The sequence below is a fragment of the Barbus barbus genome (assembly GCF_936440315.1).
Source record: "Barbus barbus genome assembly, chromosome: 40".
Classification (NCBI taxonomy): Eukaryota; Metazoa; Chordata; class Actinopteri; order Cypriniformes; family Cyprinidae; genus Barbus; species Barbus barbus.
Genome location: NC_136718.1, coordinates 5,574,277 through 5,601,879, shown reverse-complemented (window position 1 = coordinate 5,601,879; position 27,603 = coordinate 5,574,277). Strand labels below are relative to the sequence as shown.

At 36.7% G+C, this 27,603-nt stretch overlaps 3 protein-coding genes across 8 annotated transcripts in view; 1 reads left to right on the top strand and 2 right to left on the bottom strand.

Moving 5' to 3' along the window:
- The window catches only part of LOC306859726 (ankyrin repeat and SAM domain-containing protein 1A-like), a gene marked incomplete at its 3' end in the record, with an annotated part of 110,411 nt that extends 100,545 nt beyond the window's left edge, over positions 1 to 9,866 (top strand). For 4 of the 6 annotated variants that reach the window (XM_079400944.1, XM_079400946.1, XM_079400942.1 and 1 more), the window contains 4 exons: positions 796 to 933; positions 2,266 to 2,442; positions 3,278 to 3,366; positions 8,137 to 9,866. In XM_079400944.1, coding sequence (XP_079257070.1) covers positions 796 to 933; positions 2,266 to 2,442; positions 3,278 to 3,366; positions 8,137 to 8,140 — 408 coding nt within the window. Of the gene's footprint in view, positions 1 to 795; positions 934 to 2,265; positions 2,443 to 3,277; positions 3,389 to 8,136 lie in introns of those variants that run through there. The other 2 variants (XM_079400945.1, XM_079400941.1) reach the window with 1 other exon arrangement.
- Positions 1 to 27,603, bottom strand: part of LOC306859737 (uncharacterized protein) — a 708,874-nt gene that overhangs the window by 614,333 nt on the left and 66,938 nt on the right. The gene's annotated exons all lie outside the window — the stretch shown is intronic.
- LOC306859588 (PDZ domain-containing protein 4-like) overlaps positions 11,247 to 27,603 on the bottom strand; it is a gene marked incomplete at both ends in the record, with an annotated part of 29,778 nt that continues 13,421 nt past the window's right edge. The window contains 7 exons of the mRNA XM_079400690.1: positions 11,247 to 13,115; positions 17,465 to 17,566; positions 18,498 to 18,560; positions 18,889 to 18,987; positions 19,103 to 19,193; positions 21,661 to 21,938; positions 23,196 to 23,249. Coding sequence (XP_079256816.1) covers positions 11,247 to 13,115; positions 17,465 to 17,566; positions 18,498 to 18,560; positions 18,889 to 18,987; positions 19,103 to 19,193; positions 21,661 to 21,938; positions 23,196 to 23,249 — 2,556 coding nt within the window. The remainder of the gene's footprint in view (positions 13,116 to 17,464; positions 17,567 to 18,497; positions 18,561 to 18,888; positions 18,988 to 19,102; positions 19,194 to 21,660; positions 21,939 to 23,195; positions 23,250 to 27,603) is intronic.

Below are 27,603 nucleotides of genomic sequence, written 5' to 3'. Positions count from 1 at the left end.
TCCAGTGCTATCCCATGCCATCCCTCCATCCCATCCTTCCAATCCATCCATCCATTCAATACCATGACGTTTAATTCCATCCACCCAATCCATCCTATCCATCATCCCTCCCTCCCTCCTCCATTTCTCCAACCAGTCCATCCCATCCATCCACCCAATCTATCCTATCCCGTCCAATGCCATCCTTCCATCCCAGCCTTCCAATCCAACCCGTCCATCCTATCCGTCTATCCTATCCGTCCATCTAATCCATCCATCTCTCTCTCAATCTATCTCATCCTTCCAATCCATCCATCCATCCATGCAATGCCATGCCTTTTCATTTCCATCCACTCAGTCCATCTTATCTGTCCATTCCATCATCATCCAGCCCTCCCTCCCTCCCTCCCTCATCCATCCATCCATTCTTCCATCTTTCCTCCCAGCCCATCCACACAATCTATCCTATGCCATCCCATGTTTTCCCATGCCATCGCTCCATCCCAGCCCCCCAATCCAATCCAACACACCCATCCATCCCATCCCATGCCCTGCCATGCCATCTTATCCATCTATCTCATCCATCATCCCTCCATCCATCCATCCATCCATCCAATTTATCGCTTCATCCTATCATTCCCCCAATCTGTCTCATCCATCTAATCGTATTTTTCAGTATCAACTGATATTGATGGTTTTAACTATTCCTGTAAGAACTATAGTAGTAGTAAGGTGTTTCTGTTTTCTGTTTAGTAAGGTGTTTTTGTTGAAGTTCTTCGATCTGTTTGCTAATGTCATCTTGGGTTGTGTGTGCAGAACATCATTGCAGAACATGAGATCAGGAACATCTCGTGTGCGGCTCAGGACCCTGAGGACCTCTGCACGTTTGCTTACATCACTAAAGATCTGCAGAGCAGCCATCATTACTGCCATGTGTTCAGCACCGTAGATGTGGTGAGACAAACACCACCATTATTATACTGCATAAGAGATGAGCTCTTTCTCCATCAGTGGTTCTCAGCTGCTTTGCTTCAGTTCTATATGCTGATTTACAGTGTTTTGAAAGGGGAAAAAAACAGTAAATTGCTTTTTTGCAGAAGTAAATTGGATTGAAAACCGCCAAATTTGCATTTCACATTATGTCTGTCTGTGATAATCATAACAGACCTGTTTAATAACCCACCAGTTGAGAACTACTGCTCTGAAATACTCATATTTCTGGCCATTGAGAGTCTCTTTCTCTCTTTCTGTGGTGTGCAGAGCGCCATGGGCCGATTTCCAGGCCTCTGATAGTATCACAAAGAGTTATATAGGAGAGGTTGTGAGCAGCAGCCCATTAAAATTGCATTGATCATACAGCTGCCTGAATGATACAGATGCAGACACACACACTAGACCTATCATTGCCTTGAATACTTACAACCAGACTCTATTAGAGATGCATCTAGCAGTTCATTTGATCATTCAAAAATCAAGCGATTATTAGAACTGATAATTGACTGATCAGGTGACAATTGCAACAATTAATAGCTTTATCTGTGAGTTAAGAGGTTGTATTAGACAACGGAAATATATTTTTAATGGAAAAAAAAATCGGATCAAAATTGGCATATAGGCATGCATCTTGACTGCACTGAGAAATCTTGATTCCAGGGTTTGTTTATTTGCACAGCCTGCTGCTTTATTAATTTAGATTTAATGAATAATTAATTGCATATAAAAGCAAAAAGGGCCAGAAATGACTTTCTAGATGCTCTAAAATGTGAGTTTTGCTCCCTTGTAGCAAAGTTTGTCAAATGATGTTAATTGTATACCACGTTAGATATGCAATTCTGTATCTTCAAAAGCTTTGAAAAAGGAAACAGTCTGAAGTTACAAGCCCTGATTATTTTCTGGAGGATCTGAGAGTTTGTTCTATATTATGGTGTTTGACATAGAAGAGAAAATAAAAAAATAAAAACACCAAAGAGATTTCATATCCTTATTTACACATTACAGTATCTACAGCTGTCCTGGTGAGAGACTCAGTGATGTAAAAAGCTGCTGTTCATTACACTATATGACATAGCTAAGCTTGTTATTACATACTTTGAGTTGAAATGCATCTTAAGTGCAGAATAATGTTGGAGGCCTGTACAAATGTATTGATGTATGATTCTGTTGATGATGCTATTAAAGAAACTTCTGAAGATGGATTGAGGTCATTTGAACTCTTTGATCATTTTTAATAGCGGTTTAAGCACCTCATTATGATTGTTAATTACCGTGTCTCCACCTCCCCGACAGAACCTGACCTATGAGATCATTCTGACGCTGGGACAGGCGTTTGAAGTGGCCTATCAGCTGGCACTGCAGGCCCAGAGGACCAGACAGCAGCAGAGCGCAACCGGAGCGATGGAAATCATCGAGACCAAGAGCAGCAGACCCGTCCCCAAACCACGAGGGAGTATGCGCAAGTCAGGGGTGAGAGCACACACACGTATCCTTGCTAGCTGAAAGTATTATTAATTAAAGTATTAATTGAGGGTTCCTGCACAGTATGGAATTTTGAAATGGAAAATGTTTAGATCTCCGTTTAGATGTTCTTCTGGTTTTATCCTCTCATTCAGCTTCACCTTGCTGTATGCTTCTTCTCTTTCTTGACTCTTTCCATCGCTGTTTCCGTTTTTCCTTCTTCCAGCTCATTCGTTGTTCACTTTGTCACTTCAATAGCTCAAATTCCCATGGTTCCTCTCTTTCTATGACTTGGTGCCAGATCCATACCTATCTTTTTGACCAGTACTGTGGAGCTCCCTGCTGGTTCTTTGAAGAATCACACATTGAAATGTGATGATCATGTGACACTGAAAAATTCAGCTTTGATCACAGGAATAAATTACATTTTACAATATATCCAAATAGAAAGCTGTTCATTTTAATTGTAATAATATTTCACAATATTACTGTTTTTTCTGTATTTTTGTGAAAAATCCCAAATTTTTGAATGGTAATGTATAGCAGTTTTGAAGTCACTGAACGTTTTTCTTTGAATATTCTGGGTTATACAGACTTGTCAATTAACACAATTATTTTAGTCTAATCTCAACATTTTTAACCAGTAATAATTCGTTAAAAGTTCTCATTTAAAAGCAGTAACCTAAAGCTGAAAGCTCTCATAATCACATCTCTCGTGAGAGGAACTAGTCTTTCATAAACCGCTGTAACACATTTACTTCCCTTCCATCAGTTATATGATCGCCTGACATGGTATTAATATCTCACAAAGAATATTTATGTGTCTTCCTCCCTGCTGTTTTAGGTGGAAGCGATGGATGTGGACGCTAACGCTCAGAGCAGCGCCAGCTGGATCCTGGACTCCAAAGATCCCAAGCGCACCGTCAGCACCAAGTACGAGACCACCATATTCTGACCGGATGTCCCGCCCCCTCACACCTTTTCCTTTCGCTCTGTGCCTTCACTCTCTCTAGATAGACTCTGACCTCCCCTCGCTCTCCTCCACACAGAAGCCACCTCTCCATTCACCTCTTTCTTCTCCGTCTGTCTCGCACAGTCCTGAAGCCTAGTTCTGCTCTGGCTGTCCAACAACCCTTTCCCGTGGCTGAAACAAACCTCCACTCTTACTCGACAAACACATTTCCTCACGATTCTCTGCCCTTTTAGTTCGTACAGGGGCCCCTCTCACCTATAGTCGTATCATAGCTGGCCTGAAACCAAAGTAAAGCTCCGCTGAGGACCAGTACATCTCATCATTTAACCTTCCTGTCTCAAACGTGAAGAAACTAACATTTCCTTCTCATTCTGCTCAAAGGACTCTCCCTCCATCATCCACACTGATGGTTTTTCTCTTAACTAGTTTTTCTTTCTTTTCCCCTTCTGTGGTGCTGGTCTCCACCAGGCGTCGACCGCAGTGAGACACTGATGAAGACTTCCTCTTCCTCCTCTTCAGTCTGAGCTAAAACAACTGGACTCCACTAAACATGTAGCATCAGATCAAAACAGTCCACACCGCCAAGGATTACGATAAAAGGCACTTTCCATGAATAGAATACGGTACATTTTGGCATCCTGTATTTTTTACACAATAAAGGCACAAATTACATATTTAGATCTGAAACCAATAAATATGTTTGATGAACCATTGTGTACCATAAAAATAACATAGTATGGAAAGAGGACTTGGCTTTCTGACTATGACCAACAATTGCTTTAATTAACCTAAAACATAAATTACCAAATTAATAATTAATTGACTTTAGTTACGTATTTAAGTATATAAAATAAAAAAAACATGCTGTGTCCCACAATTTGAGTGCAAACTGATTTACTTTTTTTTTTTTTATGAATTTTTCTTAAAATTGTAACATCATTTAGGCATTTTTCTACAGCATGATGGGTAAAAAGTAAATAACTCATTCCATTTTCAATTTATTGCACAAATTAGTATTGACTGTACACTGTAAAAAAAACATTTGATGAGCTTAACTTAAAATAATTTGTTACAAAATTATTTGCCTTACAATTTTAAGTTTAGTCAACTTGAAATGATAAGTTGTACTAAGTGACAACTTAGATATTTGTGTTAACTAAACTTAAAATTTTAAGTTGAAACCACTTTTATTTTTTACAGTGTATTTGTCAACTTCAACTATTTGACCCAAAGTTATTGTAAGGAGAGAAAAAAATATGCGGCAAATACATTTATTTTATTTATGGTTAATGTATCAGTAGCTAAAATAGATAACAACAAGGCTGAATCAGTATTTTATTTTATAATTTTTTAATATTGTTTTTTTTATTTTATTATCGCTTTATTTTATTGTTTTTATTTATCTTATTTTATTTACCATTTTTATATCATGTTGTTTTTTTATATTTTATTGTGTTTTTGTTAAAAAAAATTGTGAATGTAATTGTTATTAATGTTTATTGAATCTCTATTTATTTATTTTATTTTTGTTTATTTCTTGTATTTGTATTTGGTTTATTTCTTTTAAAACACACAAATAAATAAATACGTTTTTTAAACTGTATTTAAACAGGAATTCGTATAAAAGTAATATTTGTATAATCATCTTATAATAACTGCACAGTATTTGGTTGATGGACAAAGTTTTCTGAAGGTTAAGCACCACTTTTCACTTTGCTATGAAGAAAACAAATGACTTCACAGGTTTTAAGCCCCATTTTGTACCCTTTTTGTGGAAAGTGCCAGCAGACTGTCAGATGCCAGATGCATTTGTTGGGCTTCTTTTAGCTTGCATACTGGCATCTAAGCCTTTTATTATGGGCTGTGAGGACTAGATGGATTTTCATTAGTCCTGCTATGTTTCTATGCACATCTAATAGATGATATACATTCTGTTCATCCCTCACATCCAGATGAGACATTAGACAGCTAGCAGAAGCTTGCTACAGTGCATTAGAAGTTAATTGAATTGGAATCGAAGTACCTCACTGTAAATTTAATTTGCTGCCAGTTTATGGATTTGCATTTAGCACTGTGATATTATGTGTTGTCTTAAGCCTGAGTTGGCAAACTAGGCTGGGCCTAAACATCTGAACCAAATCACAAAGAGGTGTCTGAGCAGATGTCAAGGAATCAAAGTAATACTGACTGCTTATTTTAGGCTGTATCAGGTGACACATGCCCAGTAAGCAGACTATAATCAGTGTTGTAGTGAACACAAGTTTGTACAAGTCTGTATGCCATTACAGTTTTAGAAAATCTGTTTGGATTTTATTTTCTTCTCGTAGGGATTTAAAGGTGGAATTATATGCATATATTCTTCACAAGCCTTAAAAATCCTCGTGTGATCTTGTGAATTATGGGTGCTCAAGCATTTACAAATTCATAGCATTTATTAAAAATCTCACAGCACATCATATATCATGATGATATGGAGCCATTTCAGCTGCTTAAGAAAAAAAAAACGTGCTTTGGTAGTAGTTTTGGTAAAGAATGCTTTGGTCATAAATATGATATATAATTTATTTTTATGTCATAATTATGACTTTATGAGATAAATTATAAACATGATATAAAAAGTTGAAATTATGTATGAGATAAAAAGTCACAATTATGACATGTATAAGTGACATAAATTGAATTGACAAGTCAGAGTTGAGAGTCATAATGACTTTGTTCCCTACTTAATGTTATAATTATGCCCTTTTTTCTCAATTTCAACCTTTTATCTCATAATTTGACTTTTTATTTTATAATTATGATATAGTATCTCATAATTTCACATTTATTTTCTGTCATAATTATATTTACCAAAGCATGGTTTTAATTTTATTAATTTTATTTTTTTCCTGTGGTGGAAATGGTCTTCCATATAATGACACACTGGCAGCTATTTTTATTTGTTGCATCCCATTACAGTAAAGACTACAGTAAGGCCTATTATAAAAAGATAACACAGTTAGTTTAGTGTCAAAGGTCAAGTATGCATAAAGTTAGTGACCTATAATCAGCATCTCATGCAGACTAACATCACTTTAACGCCTGCAACTCTCTCCTGAAAGTTTTTTTTTCTCATTTTCCCTTAATCTTTACTTCTGTTGTGCAATATTCAGTTCTTTCCTCAAAATCCTATTCCCTTGGACCCCAAAGGCTAGTTGTTTGCAAAGCCCAGAAAGCAATGTGGCATCATCCTTTTGTAGCAGATCACATAATTAGTCATAAACAGTACTTCACAGCCGACAGTCTATAGTCTATAGTCTGCTGTATGTCTGTTTATCTAAAAAATAAAGCCTGATGTGGGCAAAACAGAGTCATATTAATGCATAGATGTGAAATATTGTCTGAAGATAAGGGTCTGTACCCATCATGCGCTGATTTTCTTTGTGAAAGTACGACTGACCGATATTTGCAGACTGGCTTTGCCTTTCAGCAACTAGTGTTGATTCACAGACTGTAAATCGTAGCAAAAATCTGGGCTAAATTCATGCAGTGTTTTCAATTCTTAAGGGTCTAATCGGTTATCATACTAACCACAAGCTAACTGAAAACACACAAAGAGAACTATATATTTAGTTATACATCACATATGTTATATCACATGTTACATTCTTTTGTTAAATGGATTGATGTGCTTCTAAAATTGTGAACTCAACTCAGTAAGTGAACAGTTAATTAATGGCTCATTCTTTTCTTGTTCTTTTGCAAGCTTGTTACATTTATCAGTAAAGAAAACCACATATTCAGCCAAAACAACAGCAGCAAATTCTTAACTAATCACCAGGTTAACGTCCTCAAAAGACATGAGATCTGGGGCCAGTTGCATAAACACTGCCAATATGTTAATATGCTTCTTAACTTCAGTTATATGTGAAGTATATGTGAAGCATATGTTATGTATATTTGAAAAGTCACCATGAAATGGTATTTGTAGTCCATTTTAAAGGTGGGATAAGTGATTTCTGGTAGCCAATGTTGACATTTGAAATCACCAAAACAAACACACCCCTACCCCAGAAGGGTCTCGCCCCTATTTTGATAGCTCCTCCCCATACATACATACGGCAACGATTAATTCTGTGAAACAAAGCATAACCAGTGTTACTCGCCTATCGAGAAGCAAAGCAACCTCAGCGTCCAATCGCAGGCCTTCCCGCTCCTTGAGTTCTCTCTTTTGTTTTTTATCTGCCATCTCTATCTTTCTGTCGTTGCTCGGCTCGGCTAATGTCCGTCATGTGCACCGAGCGCTCTCTCCTCTGCATCATGAGTAGACACGCCCCTTACTGCCGATTGGCTACAAGTTTGTTTTGGTACTGGGCCCCGACTCGTTTTCTAAAGCATTTTTGGAAAAAATGCATACCCCACCTTTAATCTGCTGTATTTCTGCGTGAAATGGATATTTGGTAAGAAAAGAGTACTGTTGCATATTCAGTTGGGCAAGACTTATCTACAACTTACATCAGCAATTGGTAATGTATGATTTCTAGTCAGGCAGCCAAGAATATCAAGAAGTTTTTATTAGCCAACAGAGTCTCTGAAGTCCAAAGGGGAGATGATTTTAGGGAAAAATGTTTGGCACAACAGTGTCTGTCTTCTCTTCACCTTCATTTTAAACTTATCATATCCGTTGTAAATGGTATCCCACATTTATTTGTTTGATTTGTTTTAACCCCTGTGTGTGTGTCTCCCTGTAGCTGACCGCTGTGTCGGATGCCAAACAGAAAGGAAAGTTGGGATGCCAATGACAGCATGACTGTGGATGAAACATCACTTGTATTGTGTGTGTGTGTGTGTGTGTATAGATCTGTGTAAGTGTCAGAAGTCTCCTCACACCTGCAGTTAACTCCTCCCATCCATCAGCAGGTTTTCACCTTAAACACACAAACACACGAGCCAACGACAAACAAAAAGCATCCCGTCCAGTTTAACACACTTAACAAAACCCCTCTCCCTCTGAAAAACATCTTGCTTTTATCAGATTTCTGACGCATTCAAGGACAAAGTTTTCAAACACTGGAAACACAGCAGTCACTGTATTCTCCCGCAATAACAAGCCGGTGTTGACGTTGCCTTTGCTTTGATTTCTTTGAGTTTTGTTTTATTTTTATTGTGAAGCGACAGTCCACACGCTCTTGTTTTGTCTGTGATTTTTGTCGTCTAAACTGATGGTCTTTCATCTCACAAAGTGTAGTTGCTTTTATTTTGTCTGATAACTTTGAAAATAAATCCAGTAAGTTAGAAACACTGATTCCAGTTCAGCAAAACACTGATTAGAGAGAACAGTCTTGTCTTTTGATGTCCACTTAAGATCAATCCATCCGTAAGTTTAATTCTTACTGTCAGTATTTTAAGTCAGGTGACCAACAGGCTTTAGTACAAATGTTTGTCAAGCTAAACGATATGGGCAAGACCATTCAAACATAAGAATTGTGAACTACCGTGCGAGTTACAATAGGAAAGGCTTGGCCTTTGAAGGTCACGGACAGAAACTCGGTGCCAGATTAGTGGGAGATACTCTGTGTTGTGACGTCTTATGGTACACTATTATGATAAGTTAATGAATGGTACAGTCCAGATCCTGGTACTTGTAGTCACTCTTACACGTATACTGTGATTTCTTATACAAAATAATTGCATTAATGTGACACTACAAACAACAGCGAGTTGTTTTTATGTGTAGAGTTTTGTCTTTTCTTTAATGATTAAGCTGCAGAAAGCAGGGTATGTCTAAAAAATAAAAACGAAACAGATGAAAAGGTTTAAAATTAGAAATTTGCGTAGTCATCTGTCACGGACGAACCTGTGCTTATGTTTTGTGTAGGTAATAATACATAAATATGAGGTGTAGATGGGAATTATCCCTGTATTAATTTAGCCCTAGTTTACAAGGATTTTAAGTCTGGTACGTTTTATTTAGATGTTTTTTTTTCTTAATTTTTAACATGGTACGTTAAAAATGGGTACAGTGCTAAATACAAACCGATGCTAAAGCTAGCACCTGTAACAGCCGCAGTGTTTGCACAACTAATCGCGTTAGCAAAACAGTGACAGTTCAGATCATATTCTTGTCTAAATGATTAAAATATAAACGATAGCGAATTGTAAAGTAATCCTGGGTGGTCTGTCTTTTGATACTTGAATGATTCTGCTTTTATAGATATCTCTCTCTATATATGTATATGTATGTACTGTATGTATTTTTTTTTTTTCTTTGAACTTTTCGGCCATGTTTTTGTCATATCTAGAGAGGAACGTCTTTTTAAAGCTCAACATATCATGATGTAAGTGAGCATGAGACTGACAATGGACTCTCTGAGAGACTTTGCCACAGAATCAAAGAACGATTGTAAATAATCTTGGGCTTCCAGTCTTTTTTATGATTATTATTTTTCATAATTGTACATCCAATAAATGAAGAAATGGTATCCAGTGTCCTGTCGTTTTTCATTTAATCCAAAACTTTAAGTGGTAAAATAATATTAAATATAAATGTATATTTTTATTTGATTTACAAAACGTCTTCAGCTCATTTTGTTTATGATTTATATTCGATTTTTGTATTGAAGTGTTTCAAGCTTTTAGCAAATAATGGGTGAAACTCAAAGATATTGAAGTTGCAAAAGTTTTATTCAAAAACATTTAGGAGCAGAAATTCCTTCATTTTAGACCTGCAAGATGTTAAATGAACGTTTGGACACAATATACTAATGTCCTGTTGACAAGTATTACAGAAGACACAGCAAAATCGTCACTCGACAGTTTCACACAACATAATTTAAACATTTCCCAGACAACAACATGCAATATTTTTACAATATCAAAGAGTCATTTTGAAATGTGGTGTTGCAAGCTGACAACAAAATAATTTTAAGAGTGATAATGTCTGATTTGTTCCTTAAATGCTGACAAATGTACCACAAAAAATATATACAATCGAATACTTTTTCTTTGGACAATGTCAGTGTTTGACAATTGACATTACCTTGTGTTGTGCCTATGTTTGTGTGCTGAAAATTTCCTGCTTTTGTACTTTGTCAATGTGCTTTTTGGTTATTTTGTTAAATGGATTGATGTGCTTCTAAAATTGTGAACTCAATAAGTGAACAGTTAAGTAGTGGCTCATTCCTTTCTTGTTCTTTTGCAAACTTTTTACATTTACCAGTAAAGAAAACCACACATATTCAGCCAAAGCAACAGCAGCAAAGTTTATCTTAAGAAGCACTAAATAATCATTTTTAGTATATTAAGTACAAATTTAGTGCGTGAAAACAGAGCACAAGTTTTTATGGAAGTGTACTTTTTTTTTTCACCTGGGTCCTCAAAAGACATGAGATCTGGGGCCAGTTGCATAAACACTGCCAATATGTTAATATGCTTCTTAACTTAAGTTACGACTAGTCTTGAAAAAAAGAGAGATGACTACTAGTCAGTTCAAACAATAGGCCCCTGAACTTTTTTCTCTTATCATGAAATGTTCTCCGATTGAAAAGTGTTTATGAAAGAAATGAATGTTTTAATCAGGTTTGGAAATGCTCAAGACCACGACTTCATCGTAACAGTCTGAGAGTCAAGCATCAAAGCAATGTATAGGAACCGAGAGATGCTCCCAGAGTTCATGTTAATTATGAAAAAATTACATTCATTTTCCATTAGCCTTTCTGTCTTGTACATTTATATTCATCATCAACATTTCTTGATTAAACTGCAAGGCATCTTTGTCAGACAGTCCCAAATAATTGGTAAATTCTGTAATCCAAATATCGTTACTTTTTCCTTGTTAAAAGGTCTCAATTCACACCAATTATTAAACAGTGGTCACGGATAGCAAAGGGTTGTACACTTTCTTCCCATCTACAGAACTGGTCCCATGTGCCAGGAGCTCCTGAATGGTGATCCAGTTGTCCAGGATGCGTCGGCTGCGTTTCTTCATGCTCTTTTTCTGGCTCAGCTCAAGTATGGAAACCTGTCCTTGAGGTCCAGAGTCTTGTTCCTTCTCTTTCTCCCGCAAGAAGTCCAGTCGGCTCTGCATCATGAACTCACGGCGTCGCCGTTGCTCGCGAGCTCTCAACAGCTGCTGCTTGCGCTCCTCCTTGCTCCAATAGCGTCCCATCTTCATTTCACTGACTGCATCATCATCCGTGGTCATCCCACTGCGCTCCTCTCGAATCTTCATGGCACGAGCCTTTAGCAGACGATCTCTTACCGGGCGTTTGGCGACATAACGCGAGCCGTCGCTGCGGATCTTTACCTTCCACTCCATTCGAGGTGAAGATGGAGGCAGTGGAGGAGGTATAATCAAAGAAGTTGCAGGAGCAGCTGTGGAGTCTCTAGTTAAGGTATTGGAGTGAGAAGGAACCTCTTCATTGGCGTCCCTAACTTCTGGATTGTCGTTTGTAGACATGTCCCTCAACTGCATGCAACTCTGGTAGCGCTGAGGCAGGGAGGTACTGCAGCGGCGACGGGACAGGTATGGACTGTTTTCTGCACTCCTTCCCCCTTTTTCCATCCCGGTAGTGAGAGTCCCATTTGCGTGGGACCCCCTTCGTGCTCCATCCAAGCCCTTTTTACTACTCCCGCCATTCCGGGATAGCGACCGAAGCCTTGCTGGATTAGAGTTTTTGTTGTCCGCTGTTTCTTCACTCTTTTTCTTGGCATCCGATGGTACGTTTAGATTCTTATCCCTACTTGTGCTTGTTCTGTGACGGGGCGTCCGAGGTCGCATGGTTGCAGAGGCACTGGAATCTCCAGCCGCAGACGGCGAAGGGTATCGCTCACTTGCCAAAGGCATGCTTCTGCAACTTTCCCCGCCGGTATTATAAGCGCTTGTGCTCTCTTTATCAGAGCGTTCCCTTTCTGGGATCTCGTTGATATCTGATAGGTCATGGTGGATCGCCTCTGCACCGCCACACCTTGCCTTTGCTCCTTTTTCTTCATCGTCCTCTTCGTCAGCTGGCCAGACCTTTAGGCAGCGTTGGCGCAACTGCTGCATCTTTTGAGCCCGCAAAACATTGCGCCACTTAAACTCCAGGTGACGAATTTCCTCATCTAGAAGAGCAATCTCGTGCTGCATCAGGCTCTCGTTACAATTCATGTCTACAGGAACACCTGCTCCTGCAAAATCACCTCCACCATGGTTCCTTCCATCCAAAAGAAAAAGTGCATTTTCGTTCTTCTCGTAAAGGCAGCGGATCTCCAGTAGCTCTCGGTAGCGTTCATATTCCTCTTCAGTTAACCCTGGCATCAGCGCTCTGTTCGTCGCCGAGCCCAGTGATTCAGGAGCCCCGTGATCCGCCGCTCCCACCCCATCTGGCCCCAGCAGCGAGTCGTTGCTGTAGTGAAATTCCCATCCGTGCTGAGCAGCGCGAAACTTGCGCAAACTGCCGGGGGTATTGGTGGTATTGGTCGTGCATGCGCTGGTGGCATCATCAGCCAGCTCGGAGGACTCTTCACAGCGTGTACTTTCATCGGTGCGACCCACCCCGCTGTCCAGCTCCTGGCTGTTATTGAGCGCAGCGTGCCATAAGTTGGGCCGACCAGCTCGGATCCCATTGATGTCACTCAGCACAGAGCTGGTTTTCCTTCGGTGCTGAGGACTGGGTGCGTTCGAGACATTTTCCAAGTCTTCTAGATCCAGGCCTACGCCCAACTCCAAATCCAGATCATCAGCCTCATTCTGGCAAGAATGCATGTTTGGAATATTACAAAATAGGCAAAGAGAGAAAAAAAAGAAAAAAAAAATAGTAAAATATTAATATCATGCTAAGAATTGTGTGCAGACAAATGTGACTCTGGACCACAAAATCAGTCAAACGGGTTATTTGAAACTGAACAAATAAGCTGTCCATTGATGTATGATTTGCTATGATAGGACAATATTTGGCTGAGATACAACTATTTGAAAATCTGGAATCTGAGGGCACAAAAAAAAAAAAATTCAGAATATCGCCTTTAAAGATGTCCAAATGAAGTTCTTAGCAATGCATATTACTAATCCAAAATTACGTTTTTATATATTTATGGTAGGAAATGTACAAAATATCTTCATTGAGCTTGATCTTTACTTAATATCCGAATGATTTTTGGCATAAAAGGAAAATAATTTTGACCCATACAATGTATTTTTGGCTATTGCTACAAATATGCCCCAGCGATTTATGACTGGTTTTGTGCTCCAGGGTCACATATGTGTAATGAAAAAACAACAACATTCTGATTGGTGTAAAGCAGTGGTTCACAACAATGCACATTTTGCATGACTCCGTCTCAGAGCTGAGTAGATTACTTACAAACTGTAGTTAGTAAAGTAATCCATTGTATTACACATGATGGCCTGGTTTCACAGACAGGGCTTGGCCTGAACCAGGATTAGGCCATAGTTCAATACTTTTAAGTCATTTTTATAAACGTGCCTTAGAAAAAAAAAAATTACTGGTGTGCATCTTGAGACAAAACAAAGGCACTGATCTATTTTAAGCTCAGTCAGTGCAAATTTATTTCAGTTGAAACAGCTCAGAATTACATTTTAGTCTGGGACTAGGCTTAAGACTTGTCTGTGAAACCAGGGGTTTAGTTAATACAGTCGGTCTACTTTTAGATTACTTTTGACCTAACTCATTTATCACAATGATTTAAATAGGATAATCTTGTACCATACTGAAAATATTCCATTCATTCTTAAGTCTTATTAATAGTATTCATTTTAACATCGCAGTGGTACTTCAAGTAAATATATTAGGTGAAAGAGGTTCAGATGACAAAAAAGTTGTATGTAGTCATTTGCACTGAGCTAGTCTCTCCCCCTCCACCTCATAACTTGCACTATATGTCATAAAACTTAATGTATATACACATTTTTTATATGTATTTATATACTTTGTTATTTGCACTTCTGGTTGCGGGTTCGAGTCCCCGGCCGGCAGGGATTGTAGGTGGGGGGAGTGAATGTACAGCGCTCTCTCCACCCTCAATACCACGACTGAGGTGCCCTTGAGCAAGGCACCGAACCCCCAATTGCTCCCCGGGCGCCGCAGCATGGCTGCCCACTGCTCCGGGTGTGTGTGTGTGTGTGTGTGTGTGTGTGTGTGTGTGCATTTGTTCACTACTCACTGCTGTGTGTGTGCACTTGGATGGGTTAAACGCAGAGCACCAATTTCGAGTATGGGTCACCATACTTGACAATACGTCACGACTTTGGTTAGATGCTAACTGCATTTCATTGGCTCTGTACTTGTACTCTGCACAGTGACAAAGTTGATCACTGAGTGATAATTCGAATAAAAATGAGTGTGTTCATCAGTAGTTGATGCAATATTGAAACACTTCTTAAAGCTGAAATGCTTTTTGTATTTCCAGTGGTCAAATGCTGTGTAGCCACCTGGTCTTTGTGTGAACGTCCACAAAACTCAAAGACTTCTGAACATATATAAGCGGCAGACTGTTTTAGAAAGGAACATTTAAAAAATGAAAAAGAAAAATTATGGAGAATCATTAAATTATGAATCATTTATTGCTATCATATAATCAAAAGTAACTGTAGTCTGATTACAAGTATTTTAAAATGTAATTTAATGTAATTACAGGTACTTAATTTTTGGAATCTGATTACGTAATCCAGATACATGTAATCAGTTACTACCCAGCTCCGAGTGTCTACTATTGAGCCGATGAACTCAATCAGGTGAGTTTGACTAATAAGACATATAAAAGGTGTACTATTTGCTCTCATGTATGTGGCTGGGATCCACTAGTCCAGAGATGTCAGATTCAGTTCCTGGAGGGCGACTGTCCTGCGGAGTGTAGCACCAACCCTAATTAAACACACCTAAACCAGCTGAAAAAAAAGAAAAGCTAAACTCTGCAGGACAGTCGCCCTCCAGGACCTTAGTCTGACACATGTGCACTAGTCTAAAGCAGCAAACACATCAAAACATCCCTGTTTGAGCAGCAGAGGGCAGTGTTTGTCAGAGTAAGCCCAAGTCTGGATACTGTAAATGATTGTAGGGTCTTTTCCCATCTGTTTTAGGAGACATTTAAACGTGAGAGGTTTCTCAAATGAGCCACCTGTGCTGGGGAATATACTGGCCCAAGGGCTCACACACCATCTGGAGCGCCCATATAACACACAACACACACACTTGTGTGCTACTGACCCCAAACCCTAAAAACTGTGGAATCTGTAGAATATTCTCATCTCTGATTTTAATCATTTTCCACTAACTGTTAAAAAAAAAACTTTTCATCGACTTGACCTATAGACTTGTACATTTTAATAAAGATAGGTATCTGTCTTTGTGGGTTTCAGATCAGCGTCTTTGTATGCGTAATATATCAGGATTATTTTATGCAAATAAGATGTATTTTTTGATGTCTTGATGACTTCCTTGCACAGCTTTGTGTCAAATAGCATCATGCTAAATGAACTTCATAAACATGCCTCGGACTTCAAATGTTCTCTTGGTCTATTTGTATTCATGAACTGGGTCATTCCTCCGGGGTTTGCATTATGTTTTATTTAAATATTTACCAGAGGGAAACGGCCTGTTGCTATGGCTTCCACGTGGGCTAAAGATGATAAATCTGGTTGTTAAAGCATGTTGACAGACAGTGAGGTTTGAGACCAATCAATGAAGAAGCTTGCATGCAGTGTGCGTCACAAAGAAAGACATCGTTCATCATTTGTGTGTTAATTTAAACAAACTTGCTTATTTTGATTCTCTCTCTTTGCTCTGTTGTAGCTTTGTCATCTCATTTATTTATCTAGTCAAAATGAGCCATTTTCAATCACGAACACTGCATGGAATACTATATATCCCACAATGCAATGCACTAAAGTCGACCTTCGATTTCTTTGTGATGAATTAAACCGTTTCTGCAGTAATAAATACGCCAATGTTATGGTATTTTATACAAAACTGCGATACAAATTTACATTATTATTGTATAATAATTAGTGCATTCAAATGATTAATCGCATCCAAAATAAGTTTTTCTTTACATAATATATGTGTGTTCTGTATATATTTATGTATATAGAAATACACGCACATAGTGTGAAAATATTTCCATGTATATAATTGATATATATAAATGTTTTAAATGTATAAACATGTAAATATATATGTGTGTGTATTTATATATACATAATAAATATACACAGTACACACACATATAGTATGTAAACAAAAGCTTTTATGTTGAATGCGATTAATCGTTATTTATCGTTTGACAGCACTAAATGAATAATGCCTACTTGTATTTATTTTGATATATAGTGTAATATACAGTGTTCTGGAAGTAGTAGCATTCCGAACACAGCTGAAGTCTCAGGCTGCCACGGAAATCTGTCGAAGGAAATTAAATGGACATGGTGACTCGCTGTTGGAGGTGGTGTATTATGGGATGTCCTGAGTGTGTTTCTCTCTCAAGCGTAACCTTGAGTAGAACAAAAGACTGCCGAGCCGAACCGACCCTTTGTGTCCTTCTCTCTGCCATTCCCCTCTCCATTTATTTCCTCGTCAGGGTTTCTGTCCTACTCTGACCTTTCCTGTCTGCTTTCATTTGTAAACAGAGAACAGAATGAAGCCATGTGTCCACCTGTACACTAAAACACATTTGTCTGTTACTGCTTGAATAAGCAGACCGTAATACACTTCACGTAATGTCTGAATATCAAATTTGCTGCCGTTAATGGCTTCAGTAATACTTTATCATTCACCAAACCACTGTTTTTTTTTTTTGTGCCACTACTAAATCCACAGCAAAATAAATGATAAATACTGGAGTTATGAGTTCACGCTTTGAATTGAATGCAGTGAGATAAAGGCTGGGTGCCTCAAAACCATTCAAAGACAATAAACCGACAACATGTCTTTCAATTACACTCCCCTGCTGCAATCAGACAATTCTGTAGGAAAAACCATCAAAGCGATTAACTTAATTGAATCAAGTGATCATATCTGACTGCAAATATAGGCCTACAGTATTTATTATGGTTTATTCCAATAACTTCAAGGTGAGTCTCACCTCAATATCTGGTCGTGCCAGTAGCAGAGAGATGTTGGTGCTGTCCTCTCTGGTCAGGATGGCCACAGCTTCCTCTCTGTTCTGCACATCCATCCCATTTATCTGAGCACAGATACACATTAGCAACATTTCATGTCACATATGTGACCCTGGACCACAAAACCAGTCTTAAGTAGCACGGGGGGGTATATTTGTAGCAATAGCCAACAATACATTGTTTGGGTCAAAATTATCAAATTTACTTTTATGCCAGAAATCATTAGGATATTAAGTGAAGATCTTGTCCCATGAAGATATTTAGTAAATTTCCTACCGTAAATATATCAAAACTTCATTTTTGATTATTAATATGCATTGCTAAGAACTTGAACGACTTTAAAGGTGATTTTCTCAGTATTTTCCTTCAGATTCCAGATTTTCAAATAGTTGTATCTCAGCCAAATATTGTCCTGTCCTAACAAACCATACATCAATGGAAAGCTTATTTATTCAGATTTCAGATGATGTATTAACCTCAATTTTAAAAAAAATCTAAATATTGAAAAAAATTTAAATGCAATTTTTTCAATATTTAGATTTTTTTGCACCCTCAGATTCCAGATTTTCAAATAGTTGTATCTCAGCCAAATGTTTCCAAATTTGAAGTTCTTAGCAATGCATATTACTAATCAAAAATGAAGCTCTGATATATATATATATATATTGCTATTGCAAATACACCTGTGCTACTTATGACTGGTTTTGTGGTCCAGGGTTACATTTCAATTTTTAAATATACTGTATGTTACGTCAAATATGTTCCTCAGGGCAGTACTAAATAATTATTAACTTAAAGGTTATAATCCCTCTTATTTGAAAGACAATGATAAACATCTTAAGGAATTTGGAAGGAGTATTTATAAGCAGAAATTTATTAAATTGGCATCTTTTCCCCAAACGATCAACATCTACTAGCTCACTATTAAAAAGAATGTTGTTCAAGCCTCGAACCTTAAACTCAACTTAATTTGTGTTAAGGAAGTCGATCAGTTACCTGCAGTATTCTGTCTCCCTCACGGATTCGGCCATCTTTAGCAGCAATGCTATTAGGGTTGACCTGCAACGACAAGACCCAGGATATTTGACTTTCTCAGACAAAATTTAAGGAATGTTCCAGGTAAATACAACTTAAACTCAAAGCTGCTCATTACCAAATAATTCAAACTACACTGTAAATGCATTGTAATTGTCACGCTCTAGTAGAATTATCTTGTGTTTACACTGATTCTTGAGAGATAATACAGTGTTTTGGATTTAATGTGACATTTTATTTAAATGGATGATTCATCTAACGCTGAAACATAAGGGCGTAGGTTCACAGTCCTCCCTCTGCCTTCATTCATAATTCATCGGTCAGCAGATTCCCATTATTCCCTGTTTCTCACCTCACCCACATAGATACCCAGATCCTCTTCATCATCGGTGCGATAACACACAGTTAAACCCAGTTTATCTTGCTGACAAGATTTATACAGTTCCACCTCCTGAAGAAAACCAGATAGTGAGAGAATTAAACAAACAGAGATAAGGTGCTTCTCCAGGAGTATTTCAGTCTAAAACAAACTTAAAGTAGAGGAAGTTTAAAGAGACAGTGCTGACCTCATACTCCAGGTCATCTTGTCTGTCCACCTCATGTTGACTAATGTCAAAGTAGTCCGTTGGGTCGTAGTACACATGGTCAATAGGAGGGCTGAGGAGAAGCACAATGTCAAAGAGCAAAATATATAATTAACCACTAGAGTGACACAAAAATAAAGTCACAGAAAATCAGTGTTAGTGTTTGTAACTGTAACACATTATTTGCGGTAATGCATACAATTGTTGATATTTGTAGAATTTTCAGCATAACGACCATTTTTATTTTTCTATTTTTGCAATGCATTTAAACTTTAACACCATAATGACAATTAATGCTTTTTTTTTTTTTTTTTTTTAAATGTAACTGTGAATTTTGTGTAAATACATTTGTGTGTTTTTGCTGTAAAGGAGAGTGGAGTAAGACATTTTTACTCCTATAAAAAAAGTAAAGTACTTCCATATAATCTAATATAATTTACAAGGGTTTATACATTTGGGATTCATTAACAAGTATTATATATATATATATATATATATATATATATATACAGGGCCCTCCATAAGTATTGTGGAACAGTAAAGACAAAATTGCTCTGTTGGCTGTGGAGTCAAGACATTTGCAAATATGATTAAAAGATGAATATGAGACAAAACTACAGAATGTCACATTTTATTATTAGCCGTTTCAACACATACATGTTTTACCAAATAAAAAGAACAGCACTTTTAGAGTTCACCCCACTCATTGATGTGAGCATAAGTATTGGGACAGTTGAACATAAGGCAGATATAAAAGATTAAAAGCTATTATTTAGTTGCAGATCCCTTGCACACAATCACAGCAGTGAGTCTGTGACCCATAGACATCACCAGACTCTTGCTCTCATGCTTTGAAATACTTTTCCCAGCCTTTAATGCAGCCAATCCCAATTGTTGCTTGTTTTGGGGAGTTTCTGCCTTTACTCTCCTCTCCAGCTGGTGAAATTCATGTTCAATCAGATTTAAATCTGGAGATTGACTTGGGCAATATAACACTTTCCATTCCTTTGCTCTTATAAATTCCTTGACTGAACTGGCAGGGTGTTTTGGGTCATTGTCTGATGCAATATGAAGCACTTCCCAATGAATCTGGTGGCATTTTCTTGAATATTGGTAGGCAAGATGGTTTTGTACCCTTCCAAATTCATTCTGCTACAGTCATCATACATTAAGCCATCAGTAAAGTTGAGAGGGCCTGTTCCAGAGACAGACATGCATACCCATGCCATGACACCACCTCCACCATGCTTTACAGATGAGGCTGTATGCTTGGGATCATTGCAGTTCCCTTTTTTTCTCCACATTTTTGCTTCCCATCACTTAGATAAAGGTTCATCTTTGTCTCTTCGGTCCATAAACACAGTTCCAAAACTCTTCTGGATCACCTTTGTGCTTTTTTGCAAACTCTAATCATGCCTTTCTATTTTTGGTGCTGGTCAGAGGTTTGCATCTTGCTGTGTAGCATCTGTAATTCTGTGTCAAAGTCTCCTGAGGACAGTAGATTGTCAGAGCATCACCCCAGCTTTCTGGAAGTTGTTACTGATTTTACAGACACGTCTTTTAGGGTTCATTTTCACAGCTTTTATGATTTGTCTGTCATCTACTACTGTTGTTTTCTCAGCCGATCAGGTCGTTGTTGGTTGCTGGTGGTTTCCAAACTCTTGATTTCTCCATGCCCTTTGTTTATGCTGTAGCTCTTATTTCTGTAGTTTTGTCTCATATTCATCTTTTAATCATATTTGTAAATGTCTTGACTCCACAGCCAACACAGCAATTTTGTCTTTACTGTTCCAGTACTTATGGAGGGCACTGTATATATATATATATATATATATATATATATATATATATATATATGGACACGACTAAAAAAATATGTGCAAGAAATGTTTGTTTTTTTCCAGCATAAGAACAGCCCTCACAAAAAGTATCTACCATAAAAGTATTTTCTGTAAAAGGGACACTAACAACATTCAAACGTTTGGAGTCTTTCTTTCTGAAATAAATGATTAATTTTGTTCAGCAAGGATGCATTAAATTGATCAAAAGTGACAGTAAAGATTTTTATAATGTTAGAAAAAAATTCTATTTCAAATAAATCCTGAAAAAACACTGTTTACACAAAAATATGAAGCTGCACAACTGTTTTCAACATTGATCATAATAATAAATGTTTCTTGAGCATCAAATCAGCATATTAAAATGATTTCTGAAGGATCGTGTGACACTGGAGTAATGATGCTGAAAATTCAGCTTTGATCACAGGAATAAATTACATTTTACATAATATTCAAATAGAAAACAGTTATTTTAAATTGCAATGATATTTCACAATATTATTCTTGTTTTTTGATTTTTTGAGCATAAGAGACTAAAAAAAAAGTTAAACTTTTACTGACTCCAGACAGCTGAACAGGAGTCTAATGATGTATTTTTGTATTATATGCATCATGTACAAAATACATACTAAATAGCATTGATTTTAAAAGTGATGTTCCCTAATAGTGACAACCGACATCTGTTCTCAAAGCCACACTTACAGCTGGCTGAAGAGGTAGGGCTCTGGCATGGGTGGCAGTGGAGGCGAAGGAGGTGACGCTGGTCTGTTGTGATGGACGGGTCTGCCTAATGTCACCATGTGCTGGAAGCTAATATCTGTCTGCGTCCCGCTGTCCATGCAGTCAGTTGTTACCGTCGTCCCTCCAGCAGCTCCAGGCACACCTGCTTTCCTCCTTGGACCCCACCTCATGTTCCTCCGGCAGCGCAGCGCATGCAGGCTCTGCTCCTGAGAGAGCCCAGTCAGGTCTCCACCGTTCACCTGGACAAACACATACAGTACATGCTGACAACATTACCACTTTGAATTTTAACACGTTAGTTAAAGAGGTCATGTTATCTATTTTCCTTGATATTTTGAAACGGAAGAACTTGACATATTTTTATATAACTCGTCCAAAAATCACATTTTTGAAACTAAGCTGGAAAAAACGTGGTTAACATATGAATGCCCACATTTACACATTAGCAAGACCTGTTTAGTGTTCAGCAACAAGATAAGCTGATTTTAAAAGAAGGCAACAAAAAGGACCTGTTAAAAGGTCAAAGAGAGAATCTAAAATAATGAGTGCTGTCAAACGATTAATCGCGATTAATCGCATACAAATAAAAGTTTTTGTTTACATAATATATATGTGTGTGTGTGCTGTGTATATTTATGTATATATAAATACAAACACATACAGAATATATTTTGAAAATATTTACATGTATATACATGTCTATATTTATATTCATATAATTTATATTATAAATATATTTAATATATAAGCATAACATATTTTTCTGAAATATATACATGCATGTGTGTGTATTTATATATACATAATAAATATACACAGCACACACATATATATTATGTAAACAAAAACTTTTATTTTGGATGCGATTAATCGCGATTAATCGTGTGACAGCACTAAAAAATAATGAAGTGTTATTTTTGCAATTATTTATATTAGTAAATTTTAGTAATTTAATTATGCGCTTTTGTCATTTTAATGTTTTATATTTCCATTTTCCATAATTTTATTTCAGTTTTAGCAATGTTAATGTCAAACTTATTTCAGTTACAAATGCAACATTTCTATTATTTTCGCTAATTTTAGCTTTATTTAAATTATCAAAACAATTTTTGATAGATTTTGTTTTAGTTTAAAGTAATGATTAAAAAAACTTAATAGGGGAAAAAAATAAGAATGTACAGACAATAATACATGAATCAACTGAGAATGCTATCTTGCACTGATACTTCATAGATAGATAATTTAAGAAAGAAATCTTAACAAATGTGAAAAAATGCACAGAATGTATTAACTGTCCATGCAATGAAAATAAATGAATCTAATTTGTGTTCCACAAAATAAATTTCCACAAAAAGAAATTCATTAGGGTTTGGAACAAGGGGGTTGAATAAAGGATGATTCTATCCCTGAGCACTTAACACAACATAACATCTAAACATATCTACAACAGTCACTAGTTGCAATGAACACACAACACTCAGACAAAAACACTGAACCTTTATTCCAACCTCCCCATTAAAAGAGCACAGCATGCCGTTTATCTGCCCCCTCTGTAGGAGAAAGAGAAGGAAGAATTAAGATGGAGGAGAAAAAAAGTCCTGGTTCATTTAGTGCTGAGAAGACAGTAGAGAAACTGCAATAAGGGAAACTACAAACAACTCAGCAGAATAAAGTCTCATGGTGATAAATGACCACAATACTCCATATCTGCAGAGAAAACGGTTTTAAAGTGTGTGTTTAAGGGTTTCATATAAGAGATGTAGTATTGTAGAGAAACCCTATGGTATGAAAATATTAAAGACTGTGTTTAGTTTATACAGAATGCCTGATTTACATCTTAGATGTACTGTATATTTACTTAACGTCATTGCGGCTATTTTTAATTGTGTTAAATGTGCACTTGTACTTCAGATCTTAAAAGAGCATGTCTAAAAACCTCTATTTGCAGATAATTAACGCTGTCAAACGATTAATCGCATCCATAATAAAAGTTTTTTTATATAATATGTGTGTGTACTGTATGTGTTTATTATGTATATAAATGCACACACATGCACGTATATATTTCGAAAATATATACATGTATTTATTTATATTCATATAATTTATATTAAATATAAATATATTTAAACATAAACATTTTTCTTGAATATATAAACATGTATGTGTGTGTATTTATATATATACATAATAAATATACAAAGCACACACACATATATTATGTAAACAAAAACTTATTTTGAATCGCGATTAATCATTTGAGTGCACTACAGATAATATTTAATGAATAAATAAATAGACACTTAAGTGAATTTAAATAGCTTTCACTTGCATGACTGTTTTTTTTAAACACAATTAAGGCACTTAAAAAGTAAATTTTGTAATAATGTTCAATTATAAATTTCACTTTAAAGTTTAAATATTTTAGTGATCTTAAAAAACACTTATTTTGATTCCTTTCTAAGTTATTCCTCTGTTTGTGTGGCGGTATGGATGAGACTGGTAATCCCTGCAGCGAGAGAGATTGGTAATTAGGGATTAGTGTGATAATATTCAGCAGGATTCTGATGGAAACAGCGGGAGTTTCTGGCTCAGGTCAGAGTGGGTGGCTTCATCAATGAACACCGAGCTGCTACAACAGCCAGAAAACCCAGAGCAAAGACACTTTTCCTCCCTCGCTTTCCTCCTCCAGTGACTCCGATTTAAATTCTGCTGCTCTAAATACTGCGTCAAGTAGTAGAATTAGTATGGGTGAAGTTATTCCTCACAGACGCACACACTGCATGTTTCTGAAATTGTAATGGATATTCATTAATAGGCTGGACAGCAGCTGTGAACTTCTTTCAAGGAAGTTGCCTCCATTTGTGCCTTGCAGGCTTTGCATAACCAAACACCCCCAAGCCTACCGTTAAAAATGATCGTGATTTTAACGGTAAAAAACTGTGAAAATGCTACGGTAAAAACCTGTTACATGGTTAACGGAAAGTTCCTGTAAAATTTACAGGGAAAAACCGTAAACTGACGTTCCCAGAATTCCCTGCATTCCATTTCAAATTCTGTTTGAATTTGACGTTTTTTTCTTTGAAATAACTATGTTTCTTCTTAGTTTTTTCTTATCGGTTATGTTTATTAGGGTTGTATGTTACATCTAATGTTGTTAAATTAATGTTTATAGCATATTTCAGTTTAATGAGTCTCACCATGATGGTGTTTAGTGCTTGTGTGAATGACACTGTGCACCTTCTGTATATTCTATTGTTTAAAAGTTGCTTGTGATGGGCTTTGGCTCATCATGTGACTTTCTCATCATCACCTGCATTTGGTGGTTATCAGTGTATTTCAAAGGAACAATACAGATTTCAGTATTTTAATAGGTTGGTATATTAAGATTATATCAGTTAAAGAAATTACGGTATTTAACTGTAAATTTAAGTAAAAATCCGTAAAACCTAAAACGTTGCTACCGTATTTTTTACGGTAGAATTCTGGTAACCACAGCTGCCAGTTTTTTTCCGTAAATTTTACGGATTTTTTTTTACAGTGTACCGTTAAAAATCGGTTACCTTTTCAAATATAGGGTAACTGACAGATATTTAATGTCTGAATTCTGTGGAAATCTGCGGTGCCAATTGTATTGGCACAGACTCAAAGCGGGACATTTCGCTGACAATGACCTTGTCTGCCGTTTCTTTACAAACCAGTTTGTCCCTCCAAAATCCATTTCAACACAATATTACTGCTGCTCTGTTGTGCCCAAATTTGTCACACTGGGTTTGAGGATTCATCGTCCCTCAGTTTTAATAGTCTTGCTGTAAAGGCCACTTTTCTCCGCTGTCATATCATTTCCAAGGATATGACCGTCATGGGCACTGGCTTTCATAAACGCAATCATGCACACAGTTTAACACGTCTTCCCTAGTCAGAGCTATAAACACACACACATACTTGGAGCGCAGTTCGGACGGACGGTTTAATTAACAGTAAGCGATGATTTATTACATAGGAGATGTCCTCATCTCCAGCACGGAGGCATAACCGTGTCCCCAGATGCTAATTCAGGCGGGCGTAATGCAGACTACATCTCGAGCCGCACGTCCGCTCCTGTGGCTGCAAGGTTACGCATCCAGAGACAGATAAATGATTGCAGAGGAACAGAGCTAAGGTGTGGAGTGAAGACACAAAGACTGGTCTTCAGGTTTCCTTATGAAGCTGCAGTACAGAACAGAAGGGGGATGGAAGGGGAAGTTCAAAGAAGGTGACAGACAGAGAGAGAGACAAAACAGGGGGAAGGGAATGATGAGGGAAATACACAGAGACTATCTCAGCCTCTGCTGAATGCATGCGCAGCATTTTAACCATGCCTAGCTCTACAGGGGGTCTCCGAGGTCAAAATGGTTATTAAATACAACCTATGGGTATGATTAAACTGTCATTTATTTATTTGTATTATTATAATTAACTATCATCATTTATAGCTTATATATCAAAGCATTAGTATTTTATATTAAATGATTCCATTCCTAAATATATTTGTTGAATTTGTGTTATTTTCTTGGTTGTTGATAATATTAATTCCACTTTTATTTGTTTCCCTGCAACTTTAATGAGGGGAAAATATGCTACTGTTACTTTATAATTGCTGTAATTTTAATACTGTTATTTTAATAAAGAGGTTTGAATTATATGCCATGCCAAACAGGGACTTGCGTACGTATATTCACGTACCTCTCTTATGGTGTGTCTAAATAAATGTTGTCGTCTCTCAAACTTTGGTCAGTGTTTCTTCAAGCAGTATTTGTTTTGTGTGAACTGATTTGGATGTTTTTGGACACTTAATCGCATGTTATTTACAAATAAACGAAAATGGTTTATATAATTATGACCCACTTAAGTAGGACTTAAGTACATATGATTTTATAATTATTTATATTGTCTTTGAAATATGCTTGTACTGAGCTGAAAAGCATTTATGGTAAACTAAAAATATACTCTGTTGCAACTTCTATGTGATGTATTTAGATATATTTGTAATTACACATTTGTAATGACGATGCAATTGAGTATGTTTAAAACATATTAACTTTAAATCTAATCTCATTTTAAAACTATAATCAAGTACTCTAATGTGCTTTAGTATGCTAGTTAACATTAAAATGAGTGTACTTTAGAGCATGACAGATTATTAAAACATAATGATTTAAAATGTAGTTTAAAATAAAACTTTTAATTTGACATTACTACAAAGTGCTGTTTATTTTAAAAAAATGTAGTCATGAAAGCATACTCTAAGTTCACTTAAGTGATCGTTTCATTAACATTTCAGTAATATTATATTATCTGTATACAGTTTTTTCTTTAAATATACTTTTATGAGTAGAAGTACAATTGCACATTCAATACATTTAAGTGCACTTATTTTTCAAATACACAGAACGCACAAATATCATATGAAATTTTTATTGCTTTGTATGCCATCTTGGATTTTTGTTGCAGTGTCTGGGATTAACTTCTCCACAATGAATATATATAGTGCTTATTGTTTGGCCAAAACAAAGTATAATTATGATGCTTATAAAACAGCCTTTGCATCAGAAGCCAATGCTATTGAGGCAGCTCACTGTGCTTAAGAACAGAGTGAAATAGCGGGGAGACTGAGGCTGAAGTAGTTAATGGGATGAGTAATAATGATGAGATGATCTTGTTCCATCCTGCTTTCAGATGGCTTTTAGAAATGGTCTTGGCTGCAAATTGCCTCTGGCGTGTGTCTCCAGGAGCACAGTGGTGCAAGGAGACAGATTGGTAAGAATATATTAAAATTTAAAATATTTAAATGTATTATTAGTATTTCATATGCATTAATTTTAGTTTAAAATGGTAAAGTTTAGTAAACAAAAATAGCATATT